This window comes from Gadus chalcogrammus, chromosome 4 (genome assembly GCF_026213295.1).
Source record: "Gadus chalcogrammus isolate NIFS_2021 chromosome 4, NIFS_Gcha_1.0, whole genome shotgun sequence".
Classification (NCBI taxonomy): domain Eukaryota; kingdom Metazoa; phylum Chordata; class Actinopteri; order Gadiformes; family Gadidae; genus Gadus; species Gadus chalcogrammus.
Genome location: NC_079415.1, coordinates 27766356 through 27791382, shown reverse-complemented (window position 1 = coordinate 27791382; position 25027 = coordinate 27766356). Strand labels below are relative to the sequence as shown.

Sequence of the window (25027 nt, the reverse complement as noted above, 5' to 3'; positions counted from 1 at the left end):
ATCAGATCGGAGAAAGCATAAAACAAACAAAACAAGGCCAGAGCATTTGAATTATAGATCGCTGTCGGGATGCAAATAGAATTTCAATCAATATGAAAAACAATGCCCCTGAAATCAATCGCCTGCCCTATCGTAACTTGACTCAGTGGTACTCATGTCCTCATCACTGGCCTACCCCTATCGTTACATGACTCTGTAGCACTGGTCATATCCTCATCACGTGCCTACTAGCCTATCGTGCCATGACTCTCTAGCACTGGTCATATTCTCACCAATCGCCTACCCTATCGTTACATGACTATCGTTTGCATCTTGTTTTTTTTTTTAAAGCCATTAGTGGTACATTTCCTCCATACTACATTGGAATCTTGGGTCCTATCAAACCAGATCCAACAATTAGCTCACTCTTAGGGTTCCTTGCGCGTGTTTATATCATGGTAAAACTGCCTTTTTCATCGATGCCCCTAGCACATGGAATGCTCTGCAACAAACCCTAAGGTTAGAGGTACTCCCATCTACTTCTGTTTTTGAACGTTTGGTATTTAATCTCAGCTCATCAAATTTCAACTGTTTTAGTTGATATGTCATTGCCTCAAACCTCAATGCCCTACGAGTGTAAATAAAGGTTTGCAATGAAATGTAGCATCTCATATCCTCACCACTCGGCCCTGGTCGGGGTCATAGAAGCGCTCCAGCAGCTGGACGCTGGTGCTCTTGCCACAGCCACTGCTGCCCACGAAGGCCAGCGTCTGGCCGGGCTTCACCGTCACGTTGAGCCCATTCAGCACCTGCATGTCGGGCCTGGTAGGGTAGGTGAACTTACAGTCGATGAACTCCACGTCGCCGCGGAAGTTGTCCTGGGAGAGGCGGAAGTGGTGATGGAGGTGGTTATTTACATTTACATTTACTGCATTTCGCAGATGGTTTTATCCAAAGCAACTTACAATAAGTACATTTGTCATAAGAAAGTGAAACAATATATCGCTGTCGGTACAATAAGGATGTTCATAGAACCAAGTGCAAAGCACCAACAATCGCTATTCAACAAAGATAGCTATGATAAGATGCTACATAACTAAGTACTATAACTAAATACAACATACAATAAGTGCGTACATTAGGTACCAGGACGTACAACGAGCAACAAGTAGGAGGGGAGGGACTTAAGACCTCTCAAAAGTTCACCTAGACTCTGCTATGCAGAGTCTAGGTGAACTTTTGAGGCGAGTCTTGAGGTTATGAGGGAAATAATGACGGGGAGGAAAGAGAGGGTGGCAAAAGGTGTTATTTCAGTTTACAAAACAACACCGATGTTTTTTTTACTTCCAAAGTCAACCACAATTTTAAAAAGGAAGAAAGAAACAACACCACAGGACGGGGAATGGCTTGTGAGGCTGTTTTCCAAAGCTATTCCCTCCGTCATCCTTCTTCCGATTGGTCGTTTACTATACCTTTGTGAAGATGAACAGCAGCACTTAGTGGTCGAGACAGAGGAAAGGAAAAGCATGGAAGCAGAGTAGCTTCAGTGTATTAAAGGCAACATAGGCTACTGTAGACTGCTACTCAAGCGTACCGCGTATTGGGACAGAGCCTGTCCAATGAGGCGACTGATCTGGAGATTGAGGAAGCGGGGAATCTTTATAGAATGACTACTAGACCGCGGCCTGAGAATGGGACCAATGATTTGATCTTCTGTCAGCGAACCAAAGTGTTATGATGTCTAGCAGTACATTATTATGTTATTTAACTGAGATATTATATAAGCTGAGATGTAAGTCCACAATGATAAAACAATGTTGCGCAAACACTTTATACACGATAATTGGGTTTGTTAAGTAATAGGAAGTGCAACATTAAAACTAAAGCATAAAACGAATAAGAGTTTAATACGTTTGCTCACATGCCGGCATTAGTTATGATAAATAATGAAACCTTGGTAGAAAACGTATATTATTTTAATAAATGATGAATGATGACCGTGGAATAATAAAGGACTGGTGGTGCTGTGTCACACTGAGAATAAAATGTTATAAAAGAGGTGACTTTTTCATGAGAACCCATTATTACCTCTTTCATTTAGAATATGCAATGCTTTTTATCCAAAGGGACCCATAATTCATCAGACACATGTCATTAAGGAGCAGGTATATGGAATCAGACTTTTGCCAATGAAGTACTTTGAGATTACATTTGCTTTTACTTCAGGGATGTTTGATGTATATTTTTTAGTAATTGTATTATTTTATTATATTGAAAAATGTTTGATTCAATACAGGTATGGGTTAGGGGGCCTCTTGACTCAGGATCAGACTTCAGACATTGGGGATCGAACCCAGTGCCATTCAGCTGGTATTGGACCACCCTGAGCTGATACACTATCATGCCCTAACCACATATATGCGGCATACAAAACAACCACCTTCTTCAGGAACTAATTAGCACAAGCCTCGGTAGTGTCTAGTTGGCAGCGTCTCCCCAGTTGCACTGTGTGAGGATAACCTTTACATTATCGAGAGATATATATTACGAGTACTTCTTTGTCCAGGTGTCGGAGACACAAGGTTTTACTGTAGACATGTATCTCTGACCTTTCCCTGTCGGTGTTTCCATGGCGATAATGGGTCAGAATCTCCAGAGGAAATCAATGGGAACATTGAGTCATATGTGGCCTTTCCATATCATCGACAGAACTCAATCTCCCAGAAGGCCCCTGGGGGATATATCAAACGTTTCTGAGGCAGTAATGGTGATAGTAACCAATATAAATCATTTGATACGACGTGATATTAAACTAAAAACAAGGCGGATACGGAACTGATGCCTGTGTGTCACAGGTTTAGTCGATGATAAGCATACATTTCTCCCTGAATACCATCCATAATGGTGTTCAAGCTATGCCTTCAAATATCATACACAGAAATGGAGAAAACAAACAAGATTAAATGCACTAATTCAACTTAATTTACCAAATTAAATCAACGGAAAGAAATACCGGTTACATGGGGCTATTAGCTCATGGATGCTCTGCCCAGACCGACTCTCTGTACGTTAGCACAGCACACACAGATGGCTTCCTCACCCATTTCTCGCCCTTATCGCTGTACACACTGATCTTGGGCACTTTGTCGAGCAGCTGAAAGAAGCGTGCGGCCGAGATCTTGGCCTTGGCGTACTCGGGGGTGTACGACGAGGCGCGGCCAAGTGCTGTTCCGCTGGTCACGATGGCTGAGATGACCCTGTGACACAACCAACAGGATGGGAAGGTTAGCGTTAGGTTGGCGTTACAGCTGAAATGAACAACCGACAGAATAGGAAGGTTAGTGTTAGCTTAGCGTCAGAGTTGAAATGAACAACAAACATGATGGGAAGGTTAGCGTGAGCGCGGAAATTAACAACCAACATAATGGGAAGGTTAGCCCTGAAATGGAATGGGAAGGTTAACATTAGCGCCAAAATGAACAACCAACAGGATGGGATGGTTAGCCCTGACATGAATAACTAACATGATGGGAAGGTTAACATTAGCGGCGAAATTAACAAATAACGAAATGGGTAGGTTAGCGACAGCACTGAAATTAACAACCACGGAATGGGAAGGTTAGCGACAAATTAAAAACCAAATACTATAAACCAATTTTTTAGTATTCAGGAGTTGTTCCTCACGTAAGACAGCTTCAAAGAACATAACTATGTGGTTGATTTCCTCTGATGAATAAAATTGAATCAATGATTAATTTTGTTTTCTTGGATGCTTGTTAGACAAATCAAAGAAATCTAGTCAGACCTTAGCATCATCGACTTCAAAACAAAAACAAAATACGAATGGGAGAAAACATGCATCGCCACCCTTCTCCCGCCTCCCTCACCTGAAGACCATGCTGAAGTGTAGTCCTTCATGCTTCACCAGGTAGCCTCCGAATCTATAGGAGGCCGAGTTGGCCAGGAATACGACACACTGGGAAAAACCGTAGCAGGCGCCGTACACGTGCGCCTTCTGTATGGCGGCGTGGTACGGGCCCTCCAGCTGAGCGTTGTACATCTCCACGAAAGTGCTCTCTTTCCCCAGGCCAGCGATGGTCCTGATGTTGTTCAGGGCTTCCCCCGAGATCTATGGGAGCAGGGGGGGGAGGAAGAGCCAGGATCAGTGGTCAATCTCTCAGGTTGGTGGAATGTTTTTTTGATTTGCAGTGGTGGTTTCCAAGTTGAAATAGAACGATAAATGTTGAGTCGGGATGTTGTTGATTTAGATGTTCGATTAGGGTGTCATCAATAACAGAGAATAATTATTTTTTTGTCTTATTATTATTTGTACTATAATTAATAGTATTGTTATTATTGTTAGGATTGTTTATTATTTTTTTCTGTGTATACTGAGTCTGTGTTTGTATAGGTGCATGCATGTAGGCCTATGTATGCAGATATGCATGAATGTATGCATGTGTTTATGTTGGTGGAGGGAAGGGATATACAGACATTCTTTGTACAGTTTGTTGATTGTCGTTTACCAATCCCACATAAAAAGACGATAAAAAAAAAGGGTGTACGCAAGCCCATGTCTTCAAACATAAAGAAACAGAAGTCAAACAGCTGGAAAAAGGCCAGAACTCCATGAGGCTAGCATGAGGGATGGGATCATTGTAGAGTTGTGTTGTGCCGGAGTTTCAGGCCTCTTACCCGGCCGGCCGCCTCCATGGCCACCTTGTCCTGCTTGGCGAAGCCGGTGAGCATCTTGGCCTGGAAGCCTCCGGAGAGGGCGATGAAGGGCAGGAAGCAGAGGATGACCATGGTGAGCTTCCAGCTGAAGTAGAAGGAGATGATGAGGGACACGCCGATGTTGGTCAGTGAGTTGACGATCATGCCGATCTGGGAGCCTGTGGCCTGGACAGGGAGCAGAAGATGGTTTTTATTATCCAATAAAATAAGATATAAAAAACGCTAAAGGTTACAAAAGGGGATTTCACAGTTGATGACAATGTTAATAAAAAGGCAAGCACCTTTGACTGTGAGATGCGAATCAAAGAGGCTATCTTAACTTTTGTCGATAAGACTAGGATGTTTAATCCTGTTGGACAAAACACTATAGGTGTCTGCTCCTCGTGGGAAAAAAAAGCTGAAAACGACATACAGCTCACACATTTTTCAGGGGCTTTTGTGTGTTTGATGTAAAGGACGGCTTACAGAGAGACAGAGGGACATGCTGCACAGGACTGCAGGGTGGAATCGATGCTGGGGAGATTCCACGGTGAATGCACCAGCAATTTCGCCTTGAGAATGTATTGGTTATTTCACGGTGCAAATGCTATGGCTCTTGGGTGGGGTGGGTCAAAGTTTTAAAAAGTAACCCCTAGAGGTGGGTGGGTCACACACCAACGCCCCTGCTTTAGTGTGTCGAGTCACGGAGCCAGTGGGGGGGTTTAAAAGGAAAAGCACCATGTTTGAGTGAGTCCCTGGCCCTGACTCTTGGTAGAGACTCTATTTCATCTACTTACAGGCCTATATTACTTCGTTGCTTTGGTAATCTCCAATTCCTACCATCAGATTTGGGTTTGGCGGATGTATCCAGAAATTTTACATTTCACTTAAAAATGCTAGTAACTCGTCCCATAGAAGTTAAACTTATAGACGGCAAATTCAGTCCATAATTACATCTTGTCCTCATTCGTTGTGCATTTAAGTCTAGATTTGGACCAGGATTTGGAACATCCAGCCCTCTATACCCCTTTGCATGCACAATCAGTGGCTGTAGGTGAGGGCGGGTGGGTCTGGGTCTCCTGTCCAAGGATCAGGACTCACCCCCTGGACCTGCGAGGCGTCCGTGGCCAGGCGGGTGGTCAGGGCGCCGGGGCTGTTGCGGTGGTCGTCGAACCAGCCGATCTCCTGGCCCAGCATGGCGCGGAAACCCAGCCGCCGTAGGCGCCTGGTCAGTAGCTCGCCGGACTTGGAGAAGGCATAGCCCTGAGAGAGAGAGAGAGAGAGAGAGAGAGAGAGAGAGAGAGAGAGAGAGAGAGAGAGAGAGAGAGAGAGAGAGAGAGAGAGAGAGAGAGAACCAGGAAGATGTCGATTTTGCACAGTATTTCTCTATTTATATGATATATGATATATGATGGTAATGATGGATTTATATTATGATATTGTGAAAAACTATTACGTGTGAATCCTTCGTGATGATGACTACATGAATAGGGATTTTTTATGCAGTTGTATTATTCAGTTCAGTAAGGTTAATTGGCACTACTACGAAATAATGTGCTGATGTCTGTATCTCAATCTATGATATTTGTTATCTATATACATCTATAGGATATTATCTGTTATATGTACTTTAATTGAGTGGTAATATTTCCTTTGACCTTCACTTTTATTGCATTGCATGATAAAGATAATAAAATTGGACATTCAGTCTAATACATTTGCAGTGAACAAATAGTTATTTGCTAAGAAATAAAATGTGAAATATTTATCCTAGCGTGCAAAATGGATTATCCTGACAGACTTCTGTACTTTTAAGTGCATTGGGACTGCGAATAACTGACGATGTCACAGACAATTTGGGGCACATCAAGTCCACATGGCCCAAATAATATTTGATAAAAAATCGAAACTGCTTGTCCATAAGCGACAGCGAAAACACAAAGAATACATCCACTACACAATGAACTACACAATGAGGTCATACACGAGATGGATTTTTTTTTTTACATTTGATACTTAAGTTAATATAAACCCAGATAAATACTTTTCATTCTTAAGTACATTTATTGTGAGCTACTTCATGAATTTTACCCAAGCGTTAAACTGAACTTTTACCAGAGCTAAGACATGCTTTATACACCACAGCTTTTATCTCAGTGACGGTTTAGTGACATTTTAGGCACAGACTGCAGTACTTTCTTTTTTTAACATGATTTCTTTGTCTGTGCCTCTCACCAAAGGGATCCTGGGTGAGTCACCGCTCATCTCTGCTATTTTGGATCCATTCAATTCCCTAATTCATAGACATCAAGGCGGGGGCCATAATCATGGTTTTGATATAGCATGATTATCATAATTTGCTCATTCCTTTAGCAATCTCTCATGAAAAACCTTGCAGGGATCGATCTCTCTCTCTCTCTCTCTCTCTCTCTCTCTCTCTCTCTCTCTCTCTCTCTCTCTCTCTCTCTCTCTCTCTCTCTCTCTCTCTCTCTCTCTCTCTCTCTCACATGCCCCAAGGGAGATGGGGGGAGGGGAGTTGGGGGGGAGACAGTACCTGGATGATCTGGGTGAAGAAGCTGAGTAGGCCCACCACCACGAAAAACATACAGATGCCGTTGATCTCCCTCTCCTGTTTATCCGGGTCTTGAATGGAAAAGGTCTGTACGGGTAGCGTCACGCACAGACACACACACACACACACACACACACACACATGTAGAGACACACAAACACACATGTAGAGAAACACACACACACGTAGGCAACATGCACACACGGACACACAAAGAGAAATACACAGACATAAACACACACATAGAGAAATATACACACAAACACACACGTAGGGAAACACACAGGCATACACACACACACACACACGCACACACACACACACACACACACACACACACACACACACACACACACACACACACAGGAATACAGACAGACACACATACAACAGGCAGACACACACACACACACACACACAAACACACACACACAAAAGTTAATAAACCCAATGAGAAACACATATGCAAATACGTGCACATACACTCCTAATTCAGCAGGGGCTATCAAAAATAAAAAAAGTGCAATAATTTAAGAGCACCATAGTCGATTTTCCGTTTGACTAAAAACGCGGTAATTAATGGTTCGCTCTTAACCCTGACGCCCTCCAATCATCTATGAGGGCGAGACGTGAGCACACCGTTCCTTTCCCCCCCCCCATTTTTTTTCCAAAACACTTCATCAGCTGCAGCAGTTGATTAGCTCGCTGATTAGCGAAATCAGCTGGGTTCCCCGTACAAGCGGGCGCGGCGGAGCACGCCGCCGCTCCGACCAGCCTAATTACAGACGGCGACGGCGGCAGTTACTGCTGCACCGATAACGACAAAAAAAGAAAGAAAGAAAGAAAGGACTTCGGCGTGCTTCAGTCTAGTGTGGTTTAAGCTAAATTTGTTGGTTTCTGGAAGACAATTTCACACCAGACACAGACCACACACACTGCGAGAAAAAGAACAGCTTAATTATTCAGAATAAAAGTGAGTAATTAAATCCTATTTTGTGCTGCAACGCATTGTGTTTGCATTAAATATGTATCTCTGTTGGATAAAATGAAAGATTAAACCGGTTGTATACACAGTGTGCCAAACCAGAGGTAACCTGTCGGTTTCATAGGTTACGAAACAGGCTTTCATTATCGATTGCGATGTTGACAAAAAACAAGCACCTCCGACGGTCGGCTGCCAATCAAAGCAGCGAGCCCATCTTTGGTCGATAAGACCGGCATGTTGGATCCTTTGGGACAAAACACTAGGCGTCTGTTCCGTGAGATTACGAAGCCGTTGGGGGGTTTGGAAGGAAAAGCCCCATGTTTGAGCGGGTCCCCTGCCTTCTGGCTGACTCCTGGTCAGTGGCGTCTTTGCATTAGGGGCCAGTGGGGCACGGCCCCACCAGAGAACGCTGCCGTGCAGGGCACGATTATACTTTTCATTTTTTTTTTCAAAAATGTCATTGAGCATAAGTTAATAATACATTAATTGTTAATAATTAATTACATGTCCGCAGTTTTAATTTGATGAACGCAATTGTTGTAGTGTAGTAGTTGTGTGTGAAATAGTTCGTTGCTCCGTCTCGTCATTTCCGCTCGGTGGGGCACAGCCGAGATGGCCCCGTCTGCTGCAGTGTAGAAAACTGGTGCTGTTGCGCGAGCAAGCGCGTGCGCAGCGCCCGCTTCTGTTTCGGCGGTGGGGCCAGAAGTTTAGTGCCCCAAAGCTCTTCTCATTGGCTGATTTGTAGAAAGGGCGGGGTTTACGGCGGGAGCCGATCAGATCTTGCTAGCTGGCTAACGTAGTTACTGTTACAGTTACTGTTACAGTAAATAACAACAAATGGACGTTTCATTCATTAAATGATGAATCGTGTTGAGTATCTGTCTCATGTGAGATTTAGCACTTGAACAGAAGTTGGAGATAAAACGTTTGGGACCACATCGCCCGACGGATTTAATCATTATTCAAGAGGGAAAGGACAAGAATAGATCGTTCAACCAGGAGTTGTTCAAGCGGAAAAAAATGCTTGTGTTTCACCTCAGCCACACAAAGGAGACCAGACAGCACTGTCCTTAAAGCACAGGTAATTACCATCTTAGCCCAAACTTACTTAAATTCAACCAGGATTATCCAGGTCTGAATAGGCAACCACTCTATCAGGCTAGATTCATTGTTAATTGTACAGTATGGTGGCCTGCAAACTTAATGCAATTTAAACCATACTTCTTCTTTTTTTGGTATATTGTGAGTGGTGGCTTTGTATATTGATTGCTGTGTAAAGGGTGTGCGCCGTTGTGTTTTTATTGTTGCCACGTTGTTGTTTTCTTGAGTTTTGATATTGTGAGATCTTGAACGCTGCCATTTGGTGGTGCTATTGCTATAATAGCCTAATATATGTTGTCAGATTCGCGTTTGAGTGATGGCATTATTCAGCTGCAATTTTGGTCCCCTCTGTCACTTGCTACTGTTTTTTTTGTGATGGTAGTAATATGTGGTATTTCTGGATTGCGTTATAATATTTTCCTGCATGGGCCCCACCAGAGTTTCCAAACCAAAATCGCCACTGCTCCTGGTAGATACTCTTTTTTCATTTACTAACAGGGCTTACTGTGCAGGATATGGCAATCTCCAATCCCTACCATCAGATTTGGGTGGCGGATGTATCCAGAAATATTACCTTTTACCAACAATTCTAGTAACTGAATGCGTTTAACCTATACCGGGCAAATTCAGTTGCAAATACGCACTCTGTAATCTCACGTGTTATGGTATCGATAAAGAAAACTTGCTAGTCCGTCTCCAACGGTTACGCAGGTCGTGAGTGACGTTGCTGGCCGCGTGTTCGCCGTTGCCATGCGTACCGCAAGGATCTGGCTGAAGAGGAGAGAGTAGACGGGGTTGACGCCGCCGTTGACCGCAGCGCCGAAAGAACCGAACAGCATGTAGGGCCACTCCGGGCTGTTGTACTTCAGGATCCGGGCCACCGGGGCCGGCTCCACCGGCTCCTCCTCCTCCTCCTCCACCTCAGGGAAGGCATTATGGGATAAAGGGTTAATTTAAAATAAATGTCAGTATGATTGTATATGCAAGGGGGTGTAGAGGGCTGAATCGGGGTGGATGGTCCAAGTATTTGTGCAGGCATGATGAGGGTTGTTTGAATGCTCTGAATGCAAAGGGAATATGCTTCAATTTTGTTCTACCGAGTTTATACAGCCTCCATGAAATAACACAGTAAGAATTAAATTATCTAAGATGTTCTTTTGGAAGTCCATTTTCAGAATAATTACGTAATCACAAAACAGAAAATATTTTGAGATTTGTCTTTTCCGTAGTCTTTTCCATAGTCCATATGAATTATCCTGCCCATCTATTCTTGACCTTGTGACCCTTTGAGGAAGTGAGTAGTAAAGGACAGACACGTTTTCTTTGATTGTCCAGATTATTTCCCATGATACATTGCTCTCCCTTTCCGTTTGGCGGATATCTCTGGTGTCTTTGTATCGGTGCGAGTAAATTACATTGGGATTGTATTAATATTGTAATTATTCCCCAGATTTTCCCTTGATTCGATATGTCCTTACATGGCAAAGCAATCTCACTGCAAGCACTTCTACCCGCATCAGGCGAATCAGGTCTCATTTACATACAATGGTCACTAATGTGCGGCTGTTGGCCAGATTCAGAATTATATGTTGTATTTAAAGCACCGACATTAGAATACACATAGAGTGGAACACATTAGGTATTTATTGAAAAAAACATTTTCCCTCTAGAGACTTGGCCATGGCAACATGGGCGGAGTCATGATGACATCACTCACAAGGTCGGTAAGCCTTAAACCAATCACAGAATGGCTCACGTGGAACGGCGGATCTAAACGCAGATTCTATAAATAAAGCTAACAAGTTGAAGCTCAAACATGTTTAGCAGTCAAGAACCAGGAGGTTGTTGAACCACTAAAACACACTTACACACACATTCAACCAAAGATACACACACACACTCACACACAAACTAGCATGTAAGATACACTTTTCTTAGCTATTAGTTCATTATAGACATGCACATCTTAAACACTAACACACTTACGTAGATGTGCACACAGACACACACATACGCATAAACAGAGTTTAGAAACGGGCACCTTGTTAAACACACACACAAAAATACACACACACACAAACACACACACACACACCTACACACGTGAGGGCTGACTTGGACATGACACACACACACACACACACACACACACACACACACACACACACACACACACACACACACACACACACACACACACACACACACACACACTCGTGAGGGCCGACCTGGGTCTTATCAGCCTGTGAGACAGAGTATGCCCGTGGCCCCAGCTCCCCAGCCATGGGCACTAAGGACTCTGGGATCAGGTGGGACATCTGGGACCGCGACCGCTGGCGGATGGAAGCCCTGTCAGAACACAACGTCAGATTGGTTGGAAATGGTTTGCCCCAAAAAAGGAATTAAATGGGGTGAAGAGTACATTTGATTCTGGATTGGTTCCCAAATTGTTCTGAAATGTTCTTCTGGGATAAGTTGTAAAAAAGTGAACATTTTAATGTGGCCAAATGTCACGAATTGTCAAAACATTTCTGGATTATCACTCAATGTTCCGGAAGATTCTAATAAACGCTGTCTAGACTTGTCATTAATAAAATGGTGTGTTTGTTCATCTGCTTAATTCCAATGAATGATTAATGATTTATCAAGCAAGAGAAACAGGTAAAGTCGAGTTTGATTATGAATAGCTGAATGTTTACTCTCATGGGTGATGCTAGGTTCAAAATGATCTGTGAACAAACAAAAGTGGAGGAGGAAGGTTGACAGAAGGTGAGGAGGAAGAGGGGGCTAGTACCTGAGACTGGCCCGGTAGCTACCGGCTCTGGACAAACGCATGCTAACCGAATCTTCTTCAGTCTCAGCCACTGGGAGGGAGACATGAGAAAGTGCATGAGAAAATGCATGAGAGAGAGAGAGAAAGAGAAAGAGAAAGAGAAAGAGAAAGAGAGAGAGAGAGAGAGAGAGAGAGAGAGAGAGAGAGAGAGAGAGAGAGAGAGAGAGAGAGAGAGAGAGAGATTATAGACAGATAAATGACAGAGAGAGAGATAGAGAGAGGGAGAGATTAAAGAAGTATATAGCAAAATGAGAAAGAATTAATGAGAGAGAATCAATAAGAGATAGAGTTTGAGGGAGAGCGAAAAATAGAGAGAACCAATGAATCAATGAATTAGAGACAGAGAACAACAACAGAGAGAAAGAGACAGTGAATGAATCGGGATTCGTGCGTGTGTGATGTAGTGAGAACAAGGGAGACAGGGAGAATGGAAGAAAGATTGAAAGACATAGTGAAAATATAGTCTGAGCCAGACGATGAATGAGAGCTGGAGAATGAGAGTTTGAGAATCAGAGAGAAAGAGAAAGATAAATGACTGGTAGAGACAAAAAGAAAGGGAGAATAACATTTAATAAGAAAGAGAGAGAGGGAATGAGGGAGAGGGTGGTTTAAATAGTTTATGAACCGCTCACACATCACAAAACACAAGGCGGCCATTTGAAAGTCTCCATAAAGCTTTTTATAAGGTCCTTTATAGCTTCATTCAAACCAAAACAAACAATCTCCGATAAATCCCCCCATTTAAATTGGGAACGGTTATCCTCGGCTACTCTATTAAAATACACTAAAAAGTTAGACAAAGTTTAATTTGGGACCACGTGATTGGTCCCACGTTGAGCCCTCATTCTGCCAGCCAATGACATTAATGCTCATGCTTTTCAGTGATTATTTTTACAGAAACTGCGCTGATGTTGCAGTCCCAGTTAATTCCCAACATGCGTATGAGGCAATACTTTCCTAAGCCCCTTTCACAGAGGCAGTCTTTCCCTGCAATGTTCTGGAACATTTCCGGAACATATGTGTGAGTGGGACTGGAAAAAGGAATCAATATTCCAGGAAATCTGCATTGGCAGTTCGTAAGACCTCGTAACATATCGGGATCACTGCCGGTAGGGCTGTGTTCTGAATGAATGCGGTAAAATTCCCGGGAGAGGTATGTACAGGGTCTGACGCATTATAACTTCACATGGAGCAAGCGAGCCTATAGCAAGACTCCGCTGAGGACGTACTTGTACCCGCAACTGTCTATCTTATCAGTAATTTTGCTGAGTTCCTATCCATTTCCTGTCTGAATGCATCAGCGTATAACACGGTAATGACCACATTCATCACAGTGGTGTCATTGAAACCTTGTTGTATATGAATGAATAAAACAACGGCTTGCAACATTTCAGATATAAATGTCAACAAAAACACAAGATAAGGATAATCCACTCGCACATCGACTGTCATGAGAACATTGTGACTAGATTTCGGAACAGAACAGAACGCTCTCAAAAAGTTTTACGGAGAAACATAGGAGTTAAGCCCCATTTTCTCGAAACTACATTATTATTGTGATATTATTTTAAAAGTGCAGCAACTAAATTACAATGTTATGGGTGACGTCGTGAGAACGAGGGAGACAGGGAGAATGGAAGAAGAAAGAAAGATATACTGAAAATATTTTCTGAGCCAGAGGATGATTGAGAGCCGGGAGAGAGTAACAGAGGCAGCAACTGAAAGAGAAGGATAAACGACCGGTAGAGACAATAAGAGAGGGAGAATAACATTTAATATAAGAGAGAGAGAATGAAAAACAATGTTGAAGATCATCTAAGACTTATTTCCACATAAAACGAGAAAACATTTATTTTGGTACACTGCCCCTTTAAGGGTAAGGCCACCTACTCTGCCGGGCCTTCTCGTTGAGGGCCTTGTCCCCCTGGCTCTGCAGGGTCACCAGGGTGAAGTAGACCCCCTTGCGCTCCATCAGCACCTCGTGCTTGCCCCGCTCCACCGCCCGGCCGTGCTCGAAGCCCACGATCACGTCGGCGTTCCGGATGGTCGACAGGCGGTGGGCGATGGAGATGGTGGTGCGGCCTTGTCGGACCTATAGGGGGGTAAAGATGTGAGTGAACAGACCTGGGGGGAAAAGGGCGCATTAACTGCATATAATAAGTAAGGGATAATGTATAGAATACCGGTCATTAGCGAAAATAAGTTCCGTTCAGGCTTATTTTCGATAATGATCTGAGTTCTATACATTATCCCGTTTATTACACGGCTACTTGCTAAAAGGAAAAAATAACTTTGTAGTGTAAGCATAGAAATAAGTCACCAAAGACATTGACCAAATAGACTGGGGTTGATAAGTTACCGGACTTCTTGCGGAGTGATACGAAAGACGTGAATCAAAGGCAAAAAATCTGCTTTCCTTGACAGCGGTCAATTATGCTAAGCAACAGCCAATAATGCAAAAATAATTGACAGCCAAACAATGGGAAGGCCCATGCAAGTGAATGGAGCATTCTACGGGATTAAGAAGAGCCGTGTAATAATGCTTATTATTGCCCCAACTAAGTTAGTTAGTTAGTAAGTAAAGTTTATTTATAATTATAAAGCACATTTAAAGGAGACGATATGATGTGTTTTCCCCAAAAAATAAACATAGTACATGAGTTTCAGAAAACATGTTTTCGAAGCTGTTTGCTGGAAATAGCTTTCAGGAAAAATAATCTTGCCTACCGCTATTCCCCTCTGTTTCAGTCCCTTCAGAATGCGCTTTTTCTGGTGTCTGTAGCTTTAAAGGGGACATATTATGAAAACAACACTTTTCCTGGGATTTGGGATGTTGTTTTGGGTCTCTGGTGCTCCCACACGCATATAAACTTAGAAAAAAGTCTGTAGGCCTACATGATTTTCTGAGTGAGGTATGCATTTCTGAAAGTACACCCCCTACAGTTACCAAACGAGCCAGTTTCGGCGGGAGCCCCACTCCCCTCCAATCAGAGAATAGCTACGATTTTGTGGACCAGTGGATGAGCTGCTCTGGCGGGGGGAACTCGTGGTAGCCCTGCAGCTCAGCTCCGGGTGTACAATCCCTTTCTCTGCTGGACTGCCGCCGAAGCTTCGGCGGCAATCCGGAGGAGGCGACATGGGGGAGAAAGGGATTGTACTCCCGGAGCTGAGCTGCTACTCCGGCGGGTGAACTCCGGGAGCTGAACTGCTGCCGAAGCTGGCAGGTCCGGCGGGGGTAGGTCTTGGTGGCAGCTCCGGCGTGGGGAGCTCGGCGTCCGGCAGCTCAGCTCCCGGAGTACAATCCATTTGTCCTCCATGTCGCGGTCCATGGACTTCAGAGAGTCAAGGCCAAAGTTCCTTTCCCCCAATTCTTCTCAACCATGGCCAAGATATCCCCCACTACGAGTCTGTATTTGTCGTGGAAGTACCAGAGACCTTTATGATTCATAATATCATCCGAGGCGCACATAGCTTTTGGCCGTGATATTATATATAATATTATATAATTGGCCATATATAATATTATTATTATTATTATTATTATTATTATTATTATTATTATTATTATTATTATATTATATTATATGATAAAGAGTCTCTGGTACATCCACAACAAGTAAAGACTCGTAGTGGGGGTTATCTCGGCAATGGTTGAGAAGAATTGGGGCAAAGGAACTTTGGCCTTGACTCTCTGAAGTCCATATTGAGCTGCCACATGGAGGAGAAAGGGATTGTAGGCTACTCCCGGTAGCTCCGCCGGACTCCCTGCCAGGCAGTCACATGGCAAACTGACAAATTAGATATCTATTTTTGGATTGAATATCCCAGGCTCTGAAATGCGCGAACATCTCCGCCCAGCGCTCGTCCGCTGGTCCACAAATCTTAGCGATGATCTGATTGGAGGGGGCTGGGGAAGTGGGACGTGATATTCAAATGTGCCCCCTTCCTACGTAGGAGGGGGCGCCGAAACTGACTCGCTCGTTTGGTAACTGTAGGTGGGGTACTTTCAGAAATGCATGTGTCACTCAAATGTACAGACTTTTTTGTATGCGTGTGGGAGCACCAGAGCCCCAAAACAACACCCCAAATCACAGGAAAAGTGTTTTTTTCATAATATGTCCCCTTTAAAACACAGCTCGCACTGCTCAAAGTGCTTTACATTGTTCATTAGCTAATTAAAATAAATAAATACAATTAAATAAATAGACTTACAAATCAGTGATTTAAACTAAGACGACATCAAGAGACAAACACCTCATCACAGACACAACAGGGTACGACAATTAAGACACAGGGAAGGCCAGTGTGAAAAGGTGTGCTTTGAGCCTGGATATGAATACTAAAACTTAAGGAGCATTTCTGATGTCGCGTGGCATGGTTGGTTCCACAGCTGAGGACCACTAATGTGAACTAATGTGAAATAATGGTGAATAAACGTACCCCGATGTACCCAGTTCACCTGTCAACAAGGCAATCTGGACAGCTTTGTTTGTGTTCTTCTTGTTATGTTGTGTTTTGTGAGTGTGTATGGGGACACGAATCAGGGATAGAATTCGGATAGATAAGCAACACAACGAAACAAAATGGCAGACGAGTCAGCGTACATCGACTGCTAGCTAGACGGTGGAGGTTGCAGCGAGGGGTCTACCACATTCCTACCTTGTCCAGTTGTTTTGTGTGTGTATGGTAACACAGATCGTTGATTGAATCATTGAATTATTATTATTTTTTGTTTTCTTTCAAACAACACAACGAAACAAAATGGCCGACACAAAAACATCGACGGCTAGAAAGAGGAAATGTCCGGCGAGGGCCGGGCCCCCTGCTCCTACCTTGTCCAGGGCCCTCTGGACCGTGGCCTCGCTCTCGTTGTCCAAGGCGGAGGTGGCCATGTCCAGCAGCAGCAGGCGCGGGTTCCTCACCAGCGCCCGGGCGATAGCGATGCGCTGCTTCTGCCCGCCGCTCATCTGACCGCCGCCCTCGCCCACCAGCGTCTCGAACCTCTGGTGGGGCGGGTTTATGGAGACCATTCAGTGGTCTGTCTGTCCGTCTGTCCGTCTGTCGGTCGGTCGGTGTAGGTATGCGTGTGTTTATGTGGGAAGGAGTGAGTGTGTGTTCTTGTGTGCGAGTTTTACTGTGTGTGTGGGTGTGTGTGTGTGTGTGTGTATGATTGTGTGAGTGTGGGGGTATGTGTTTGTGGGGCTGTGTGTCGATCTATGTGTGTGTGTGTGTGTGTGTGTGTGTGTGTGTGTGTGTGTGTGTGTCTGTGTGTGTCTGTGAGTATGTGTGTGTGCGTGCGTATGTGTGCATGCGTGTGTATAGTTTATACTCTTTTCCATTCACCTGCCTGCCACTTGAAGTTTAAAATTATGAAAAAACAGAATTAAGAAGCATGGAACATCATACATGTTCTCATCCATATGAACATCATTGGACGGGGGGTGTAGTTGTTAAAGGCGTTCGACCCCCGGCAAAAATAACCATGTTCGATCCCCCACCCTTGTCTAGAGTGTAACCTGGAGGCAGCCTTGGGCAAGATGCCCTGACCTCATTCGCATGCTGCTTCATGACATTTATCTGAATCCACCGCCGCTGGTTCCAATAAAGCATCCTCCCAATGACTAAACGGTAGACTATGGGGCTTTTTACATCACAATGCATCATGGGATGTTTTGTCGCCCATCCTCCGCATTATTGAGAGGACTCCAGAGTGCTGTAGTGCCGTTGGATCCAAAATCCACGTAAACAAACCCTAACCTAGCCTAATGAAGACTTTGTTATTTATTTGCGTCTTTGTGAGATGACACTGTAACGCTTTTCTAACCACCGGGGCCCCTCAAAGCAACATAGATCTTAATAGCTCTCATAAACCCAAGCACACAAATAAACACACACACACACACACACACACAAGCACTCACCCACACGCACAGCGGTGGCAGCTATTCAAGGCTGCAACCAGTTGGGAGCAGTTAAGAGTGATGAGCCTTGCATGAGAGCTCGGCAGCGGGGGAATCCACCCAGGAGCGCAGGAGCAGGTGACTATCAATTAGCTGAACACCATATTTTCTAGATCGGGGCTGGAGCCTGGAACACCTCCTCTAGTCTAGACAACCTCCTCAGTCTAGATCACCTCATCTAGACAACTTCCTCAGATCACCTCTAGACCACCACCTCTAGACTAGACCACCTCCTCTAGTCTGAACCACCTCCACAGTCTAGACCACCTCTAGACCACCTACTCTAGTCTGAACCACCTCCGCAGTCTAGACCACCTCTAGACCACCTCCTCTAGACTAGACCACCTCCTCAGTCTAGACCACCTCCTCTAGTCTCGACCACCTCCTCAGTCTAGACCACCTCCTCAGTCTAGACCACCTCCTCAGTCCAGACCACCTCCTCTAGATTAGACCGGCTCCTCAGTCTAGACCACCTCCTCAGTCTAGACCACCTCCTCAGTCTAGACCAGTGTTTTTCAACCACTGTGCCGCGGCACACTGCTGTGCCGTGAGAGATGGACAAGTGTGCCGTGAAAAGCGATGCGAATTCACTTCATTGGTTAAAAAATATATATATTGGTCTACTCCGTGTAAGCCACTCTGAGCCGAGTGTGCGTGATCACGCTGTTGGTGGTATGCAACGTAAATACTCCCATATGCCTGTTGGTGGCGGTAGGCAGCGCAATTAATTGACAGATATGCAAACAATAAATAACAGATGAAGTGATTGATGGCATTGATGCAATGCCCGATAAAACCACAGGAGAGGAAATCTTTCGGGTCACATCAGAGTACCTTGAACAAGGAGGACTTCAGTGGTTGAGTTGTGCAAGTGTGTGCACTCACGGAGCTGCAGCCATGGTCGGGCACATCAAAGGCTTCATGAGCAGAGTTCGAGAGAATAACCCTAACCCCTTGTAGTCACGCCTTGCTTTTTACAACGCAAGGCCAAAACTTTGCCAACGGTGCTGGCCAGTGTGTTGTATAACGTTGTTTTTACTACATTAAAACTAGACCCCTGAAAAGCCGACTGTTTGCAATTATGTGTGAGGAGATAGGAGCAGAGCATAAGGCCTTATTGCTCAACAGGAGGTCCGGTGGTTGTCCCGGGGAAAAGTTCTGGCCCGCGTATACGAATTGAGGGAGGAATTAAAAATATTTTTGACTGAAGAGAAGAGGTTCGATGACGCAAAGCTGCTTGCAAGTGATGAATGGTGTGCGCGGCTTGCATACATGGCAGATACGTTGGTTTGCATATCTGAATGAACTCAATGCGCAAATTTAAGGTCGAGATGAAAACCTTCTTTCCATCACGGACAAAATAAACGGATTCCATTCAAGGATCTCCCTCTGGCGACGGCATTTGGAAAGAGGTGACACTCTCGAAATGTTCGCCCCCGCCTAAAAATGGCAAGAACCGGTCGACACTTCAGCCTTGTGCGAAGTGACCGACTGATCAAAAAACACCTGAAAACACTTGAAGAGAAAATATCCTTTTATTTTCCCTCAGCCAACACCAACTCATTTGACTGGGTTAGGTCAAACCCATATAGGTCTGTGGTTAATGAAGACACAAATTTGACTTTGCAGGAGCAAGAACAACTAATTGAACTGAAAGAAGATTGCACATCAAAACTGCTCCAGGCAGCCCTACAGCTGGATAGTTTTTGGTTGACTGCTGCCAAAGAATACCCAATCGTGGCAAACAAGGCTATCTCAACATTGTTCCCTTTCTCCACAACATACCTCTGCGAGCTTGGCTTTTCGAGTCTAACTGCAATAAAGACTAAAATCAGAGAACATCTGCGATCAATTGATGAGGAACTACGCGTGTGCCTCTCATCAATTTCTGCCAGGATACCACGTTTGTGTGCATCTCAATGGGCCCAGATTTCACACTGAGTGAGTTTTAAGTCTTTGAACGATAAATGTAAAGGCTACTGTGTTGTTGTTGTTGTTTTTTTTATAAATTTCACGTTTGATAACATGTTGGTGTGCCGTGGGATATTTTCCTTGTCTTAAGTGTGCCGTGGCACAAAAAAGGTTGAAAAACACTGGTCTAGACTACCTCCTCAATCTAGACCACATCCTCTAGTCTAGACCAATTCCTCAGTCTAGACCACCTCCTCTAGACCATCTCCTCTAGTATAAACCACTTCTTCAGTCTAGACCACCTCCTCAGTCGAGACCACCTCCTCTAGTGTAGACCACCTCATCAAGACCACCTCCTCAGGCTAGGCAACCTCCTCAGTCTAGACCACCTCCTCTATACTACCTCCTCAGTCTAGACTACCTCCTCTAGTCTAGACCACCTACTCCGTCTAGACCACCTCCTCTAGACCATCTCCTCTAGACCATCTCCTCTAGTTTAGACCACTTCCTCAGTCCAGACCAGTCTGAGCAACCTCCTATTATCTGGTCCAGTCCAGGCCGACTGGCTCATTTCACCCCTGTCTACCTGAACTTGGATCTTGTCCGTCCCTAGGTGCCGGTAGGGGGGGTCAGGGAGGGGTCATACCCGTGGCAGGTCCATGATGAAGGAGTAGGCGTTGGCCTCCTTGGCGGCGGCGATGATGTCGTCCATGGAGACCCCGGGGCGGCCGTAGCGGATGTTCTCGGCGATGGTGGTGGCGAACAGCACGGGCTCCTGCTCCACGATGCCGATCAGCGAGCGCAGCCATTGGATGTTCAGCCCTCTGATGTCATGGCCGTCCAGCGTCACCTGGGGATGGATGTGTGATGTGCGAACATGCGACAACCGTAAACCTCCTGGCTCCGCCCCCGACACTATAGAGCAATCAACGTTCAATCAATGTTTTAAGGCTGGAACAAAAGAAACTTAAGGAGCAAAAACTGGGGTGAAACCCATAAATATATATATATATACATATACATTGCATTATCATTTGCTGAAATACGCCAACGTCACCGCCATTTTTAGAGGACAAGACAAGTAAACAGTAGAGGTGGGAAAAATAATCGATTCTTCGATGCATCGAGATTCTCGCTAGAACGATTCTGTCTCGATGCAGATAAATTAATAATCTGAATAAAAAAAAAGAAAAATTATGTAAAATATTTTTTTACATTTTTGTAATTGTAAAATTAGTGAATTTATCTTCAATGTGTATTGGCCAATCTGATTTGTCGTGACACGATTGCGATTCAGGCTACGCATAGCATGCGCGCAAACCCACAGCCAGACACAAGAACTCCTTCTAATTCAAGAGCAGAAAAGAAATAGAAAAGAAAGATTAGAAAGAAAACTAGAACTGCAAGCAGTTATGCAGGGGTCCAAGAAGTGTGCATTTCGCCGGCACAACGCGACAAGAAATGTGCGTTTCGCCGGCACAAGGCGAAGCATGTGTTCAAAACGCTACCCTGAACCTGTGGATACAAAGGATTTGATTGTGGTAGGAGTAGCGAGAAGTCAGTGTGGCGTTTTCGCGGTGAAATTTTGTAGAAGATATACAATTTCCTCGTTTATTGCGCCCCCTAATGGCGAAATTTTCCGAATTTTTTATCGAACGACATTAAGGTTAGCACCGACATGTGTGTCAAATTTGGACTCGATCCGATGTCTAATTTTGGATTTTTTTTATTATTATTATTTTCCACGTCTAATTTAGCTAATAAACCAATATTCAAAAAGCTACCGTTTCGTCGTCGAAGGTCGGATCAAAAAAGTGTCCGAGGATTTCTTTGCGTGTGCGTCTGAAGATGCCGTTTGCAAATGGGCGTGGCCTATGCCAAAAGATGCAACAGACTCCAGTGAATATGTGGGTACAAGTTTTTGACTGTGGGAGGTTCGGTGTGGGAGTTATAGCCCCAAACGCGTTTTCCCTTGGTATAGCGCCACCTAGTGACCAGCGTGTCTTGATTTTGTCGTCTGCGTACACATCACAGACCTGGATATAGTCATGTAATTTGCGTGTCCGCACCATTTACGGTTTGGGGTGTGGGCCCACTTTTAGGGAAGGAAGTATAATAATAATAAAAAGAAAAATCCTTACAAAAACAATAGGGATCCAACCTGTTGGCTTGGACCCCTAATAAAACTGAAACCTATTTTTTGCATGCTTCCATATTGTGTTATAATGCAAGCTGCATTGATTATTGCATTGTTAATAGAAAGTCATATTTGTGACAAAAGCTTTCTCTCTTATGAAATATTAGATAAGTTAATTCATCTGTTGATGTCTTTAATGATCATCACAAAAGTAGGAAGTGATTAGCAAACTCTGAGTAGCAAACCCAGATGTATATATATTTGAAAATCACGCATGGGAATGTACAGAAAAAAAATTGTTGCATCGAGATGCATCGATAATCGCTTCAGAATCGAATCGTTGACCTCATAATCGGAATCGAATCGTGAGTTGCCAAGAGATTCCCACCCCTAGTGAACAGGGGGGCTGCGGAATTTCGGGATGAAAATCCCTGTAATGTTATGGTGGAGTTGGGTCACAATGCTCGGATTCCGGTGCTGGGTATAGCTGCACACATGTGTTGCGTGTGCACACGCAAGCCAGCCGTCACCACACGCACACCATGTCAGGATCTCTGACATGGCAGCAGGGTACACCTGCTCAGTGTTTCATCTTACTCCCGACGCTATAAATGGTTAGAACACCCTCATCCTGTGACCTGATTGTGGGGAAAACCCAATAGGTGGAGTTTAGTGCTCAGACATAAAAAAAATAAAATATGTATTTATAATGAATAATAATTTGTATTATCTAAAATAGATTAGAATTATCTTAACAATTACTAAATATATTAATATTCAGTTCTTTAAATAACATTATGAAGGGAAAACTACCTTTTAATCTACTAGTAAAACCGATTTCTGGTTTATAACACAAGGAATAAGCCAAATCCATGCTTGACATTCTTTTCGACAATTTTCCATGACGTTAGTCTGATAAAAAGTCATGCCAGCCTAACTTTGATACACACTCCTCTCTTGAGTGTCCGGCAGTGATGATAGCATAACTGTCAAGATTATCAGTAACCAGAGACAAAACATTGAATTGTACTCCACGAAGATCATAAACTCGTCTTGGGTATAAGAAATGACTGATTAACATTGGTTGAGAAATACGTGCCTTCTTTTTATCCAGAAGAAATGCGCAGCTGCCAGCTTTACTTTTATTTGTTTTCAGGCCAGCCTTTACCAGTCCAATGTGGCGACCAGAGGCGGACAGAGTACACAGCTTCCTTACTTGAGTAAAAGTACAGATACCCCTTGCTAAATTTTACTCAAGTACAAGTAAAAGTACTACAGTCAGATGTCTACTTAAGTAAAAGTACTGATGTACTTGTTTTTAAAAGTACTTGAGTATCAAGAGTACAAGAGTATGTTTTCTAAATATTGCATTACTACTGCCACAGTGCTTACATTTATGTATAGAAACGTCCTACATGGAGTTATGAAAAATGTTAACACCTTGGAGAATGTAAAAGGAATTGAAAGTAAAATCAAGTAATTTTCATCTTTTTACCATGGCAATAGTATACAGTATAACAGTATACTCAAGAACATAAAAACAATTGCTCAGCTTACATAAATATGCAATATCAGAAAAGAAAATTCAGCTAACAATTCTATGTATGTATGAGTTTCTCCGTTTTTTTATCAATCAAATCAACAATCGTCTCATCTAATTCTGACCATGGAGTTGGCTTTGGCGGAAAGCAAAGGTGATTGCTGATAGGCTGAAGGCTGTCCTAATCAGTTTGAGAGGGAATCACGTTTGAGAGGGAAACAACAAATTGAGGGTTTCCGTGATTTTTCTTTTCTCCTTTTATTTTTTATTTTTCAGAAGGAGTAACGGGTACTCACGGTTATGGATAGAAATGTAACGGAGTAAAGAGTACAATATTTGCCTCTCAAATGTACTTGAGTAAAGTCATGAGTACTCACAAAAAATGATACTCGAGTAAAGTACAGATCCCTCAAAATTGTACTTAAGTACTGTACTCAAGTAAATGTACTCCGTTACTGTATGGCTCTGGTGGCGACACTGGCGACGATATTGACGTAGAGCGGCCACTGGCCGAAGCAGTCCACATGGCATCTATGTATATATGTCTTTGGAGTCACCATTTATGGATGTCTGCAGTATTTTAAGGGTGTTGGTTTGGTTCTGGGTTCCCACCCCAACGTCCTCAGTCAAACCTTAAGCCTTTTAAAAAAAAAGCCTAAAGCCCTTCCTTAAGGACCTGTGTCCGAATTCACCAACCATAAAAGTGTCTCCTAAATAGTAAATAGTAGAAACTAGACAGAAACGAAATGAACGAGCATGATTCCAACCAATGTACAGAAATCCCCACTTCGCCAAAAGATTGAATTTGGCGAGGTGGATCGAAACTCCCGAAACTCCCCATCACGCACCACAGAACAAACACCGCTGAAACAGACAGTTCTTTTCGATTCTGGGTTTCACAAAGAGACTGATGTAGGGGGTGTGCCAGCGTGGAGCGCCGCATTTATCGCTCGCTATTACGGCTTTCTGCACACATGTTGGCTCAATGTGATTGGGCCCTCAGCCACACCCATCCCTTTCCTTTTACACAGAGAAGCAATTTTCTCCCAAGCGTGTGGAACATGATTCTACACTCAATCAAAGTGACAGAATAAGACCATTAAGGCCCACCGGCGCAATGATGTAATGGATGATAACTGCTTCCTGTCTACCTGTTGGGGGGGAGGGGGCCTGGGGAGGGGGGAGGGGGGCAGGGGGGTCGTTTGTATCAGGCTTGGAGGGGGTGAAAAGTGATATGGAAGGGAGTTTGGGGTCAAAGGTGACGTTTGGGTATTTTAAGGGGTGTGTAGCGGCACA

The 25027-nt window shown here is 43.9% G+C and overlaps 1 protein-coding gene across 1 annotated transcript in view; it reads right to left on the bottom strand.

Annotated features, from left to right (window-relative positions):
- The window catches only part of LOC130380607 (bile salt export pump-like), a 43140-nt gene that overhangs the window by 6136 nt on the left and 11977 nt on the right, over positions 1-25027 (bottom strand). The window contains exons 15-26 of the mRNA XM_056587851.1: positions 20701-20904; positions 17016-17186; positions 14074-14275; positions 12145-12214; positions 11579-11699; positions 10109-10270; positions 7247-7351; positions 5794-5955; positions 4675-4878; positions 3867-4108; positions 3080-3236; positions 660-857 (exon numbers count right to left, since the gene is read on the bottom strand). Coding sequence (XP_056443826.1) covers positions 660-857; positions 3080-3236; positions 3867-4108; positions 4675-4878; positions 5794-5955; positions 7247-7351; positions 10109-10270; positions 11579-11699; positions 12145-12214; positions 14074-14275; positions 17016-17186; positions 20701-20904 — 1998 coding nt within the window. The remainder of the gene's footprint in view (positions 1-659; positions 858-3079; positions 3237-3866; positions 4109-4674; positions 4879-5793; positions 5956-7246; positions 7352-10108; positions 10271-11578; positions 11700-12144; positions 12215-14073; positions 14276-17015; positions 17187-20700; positions 20905-25027) is intronic.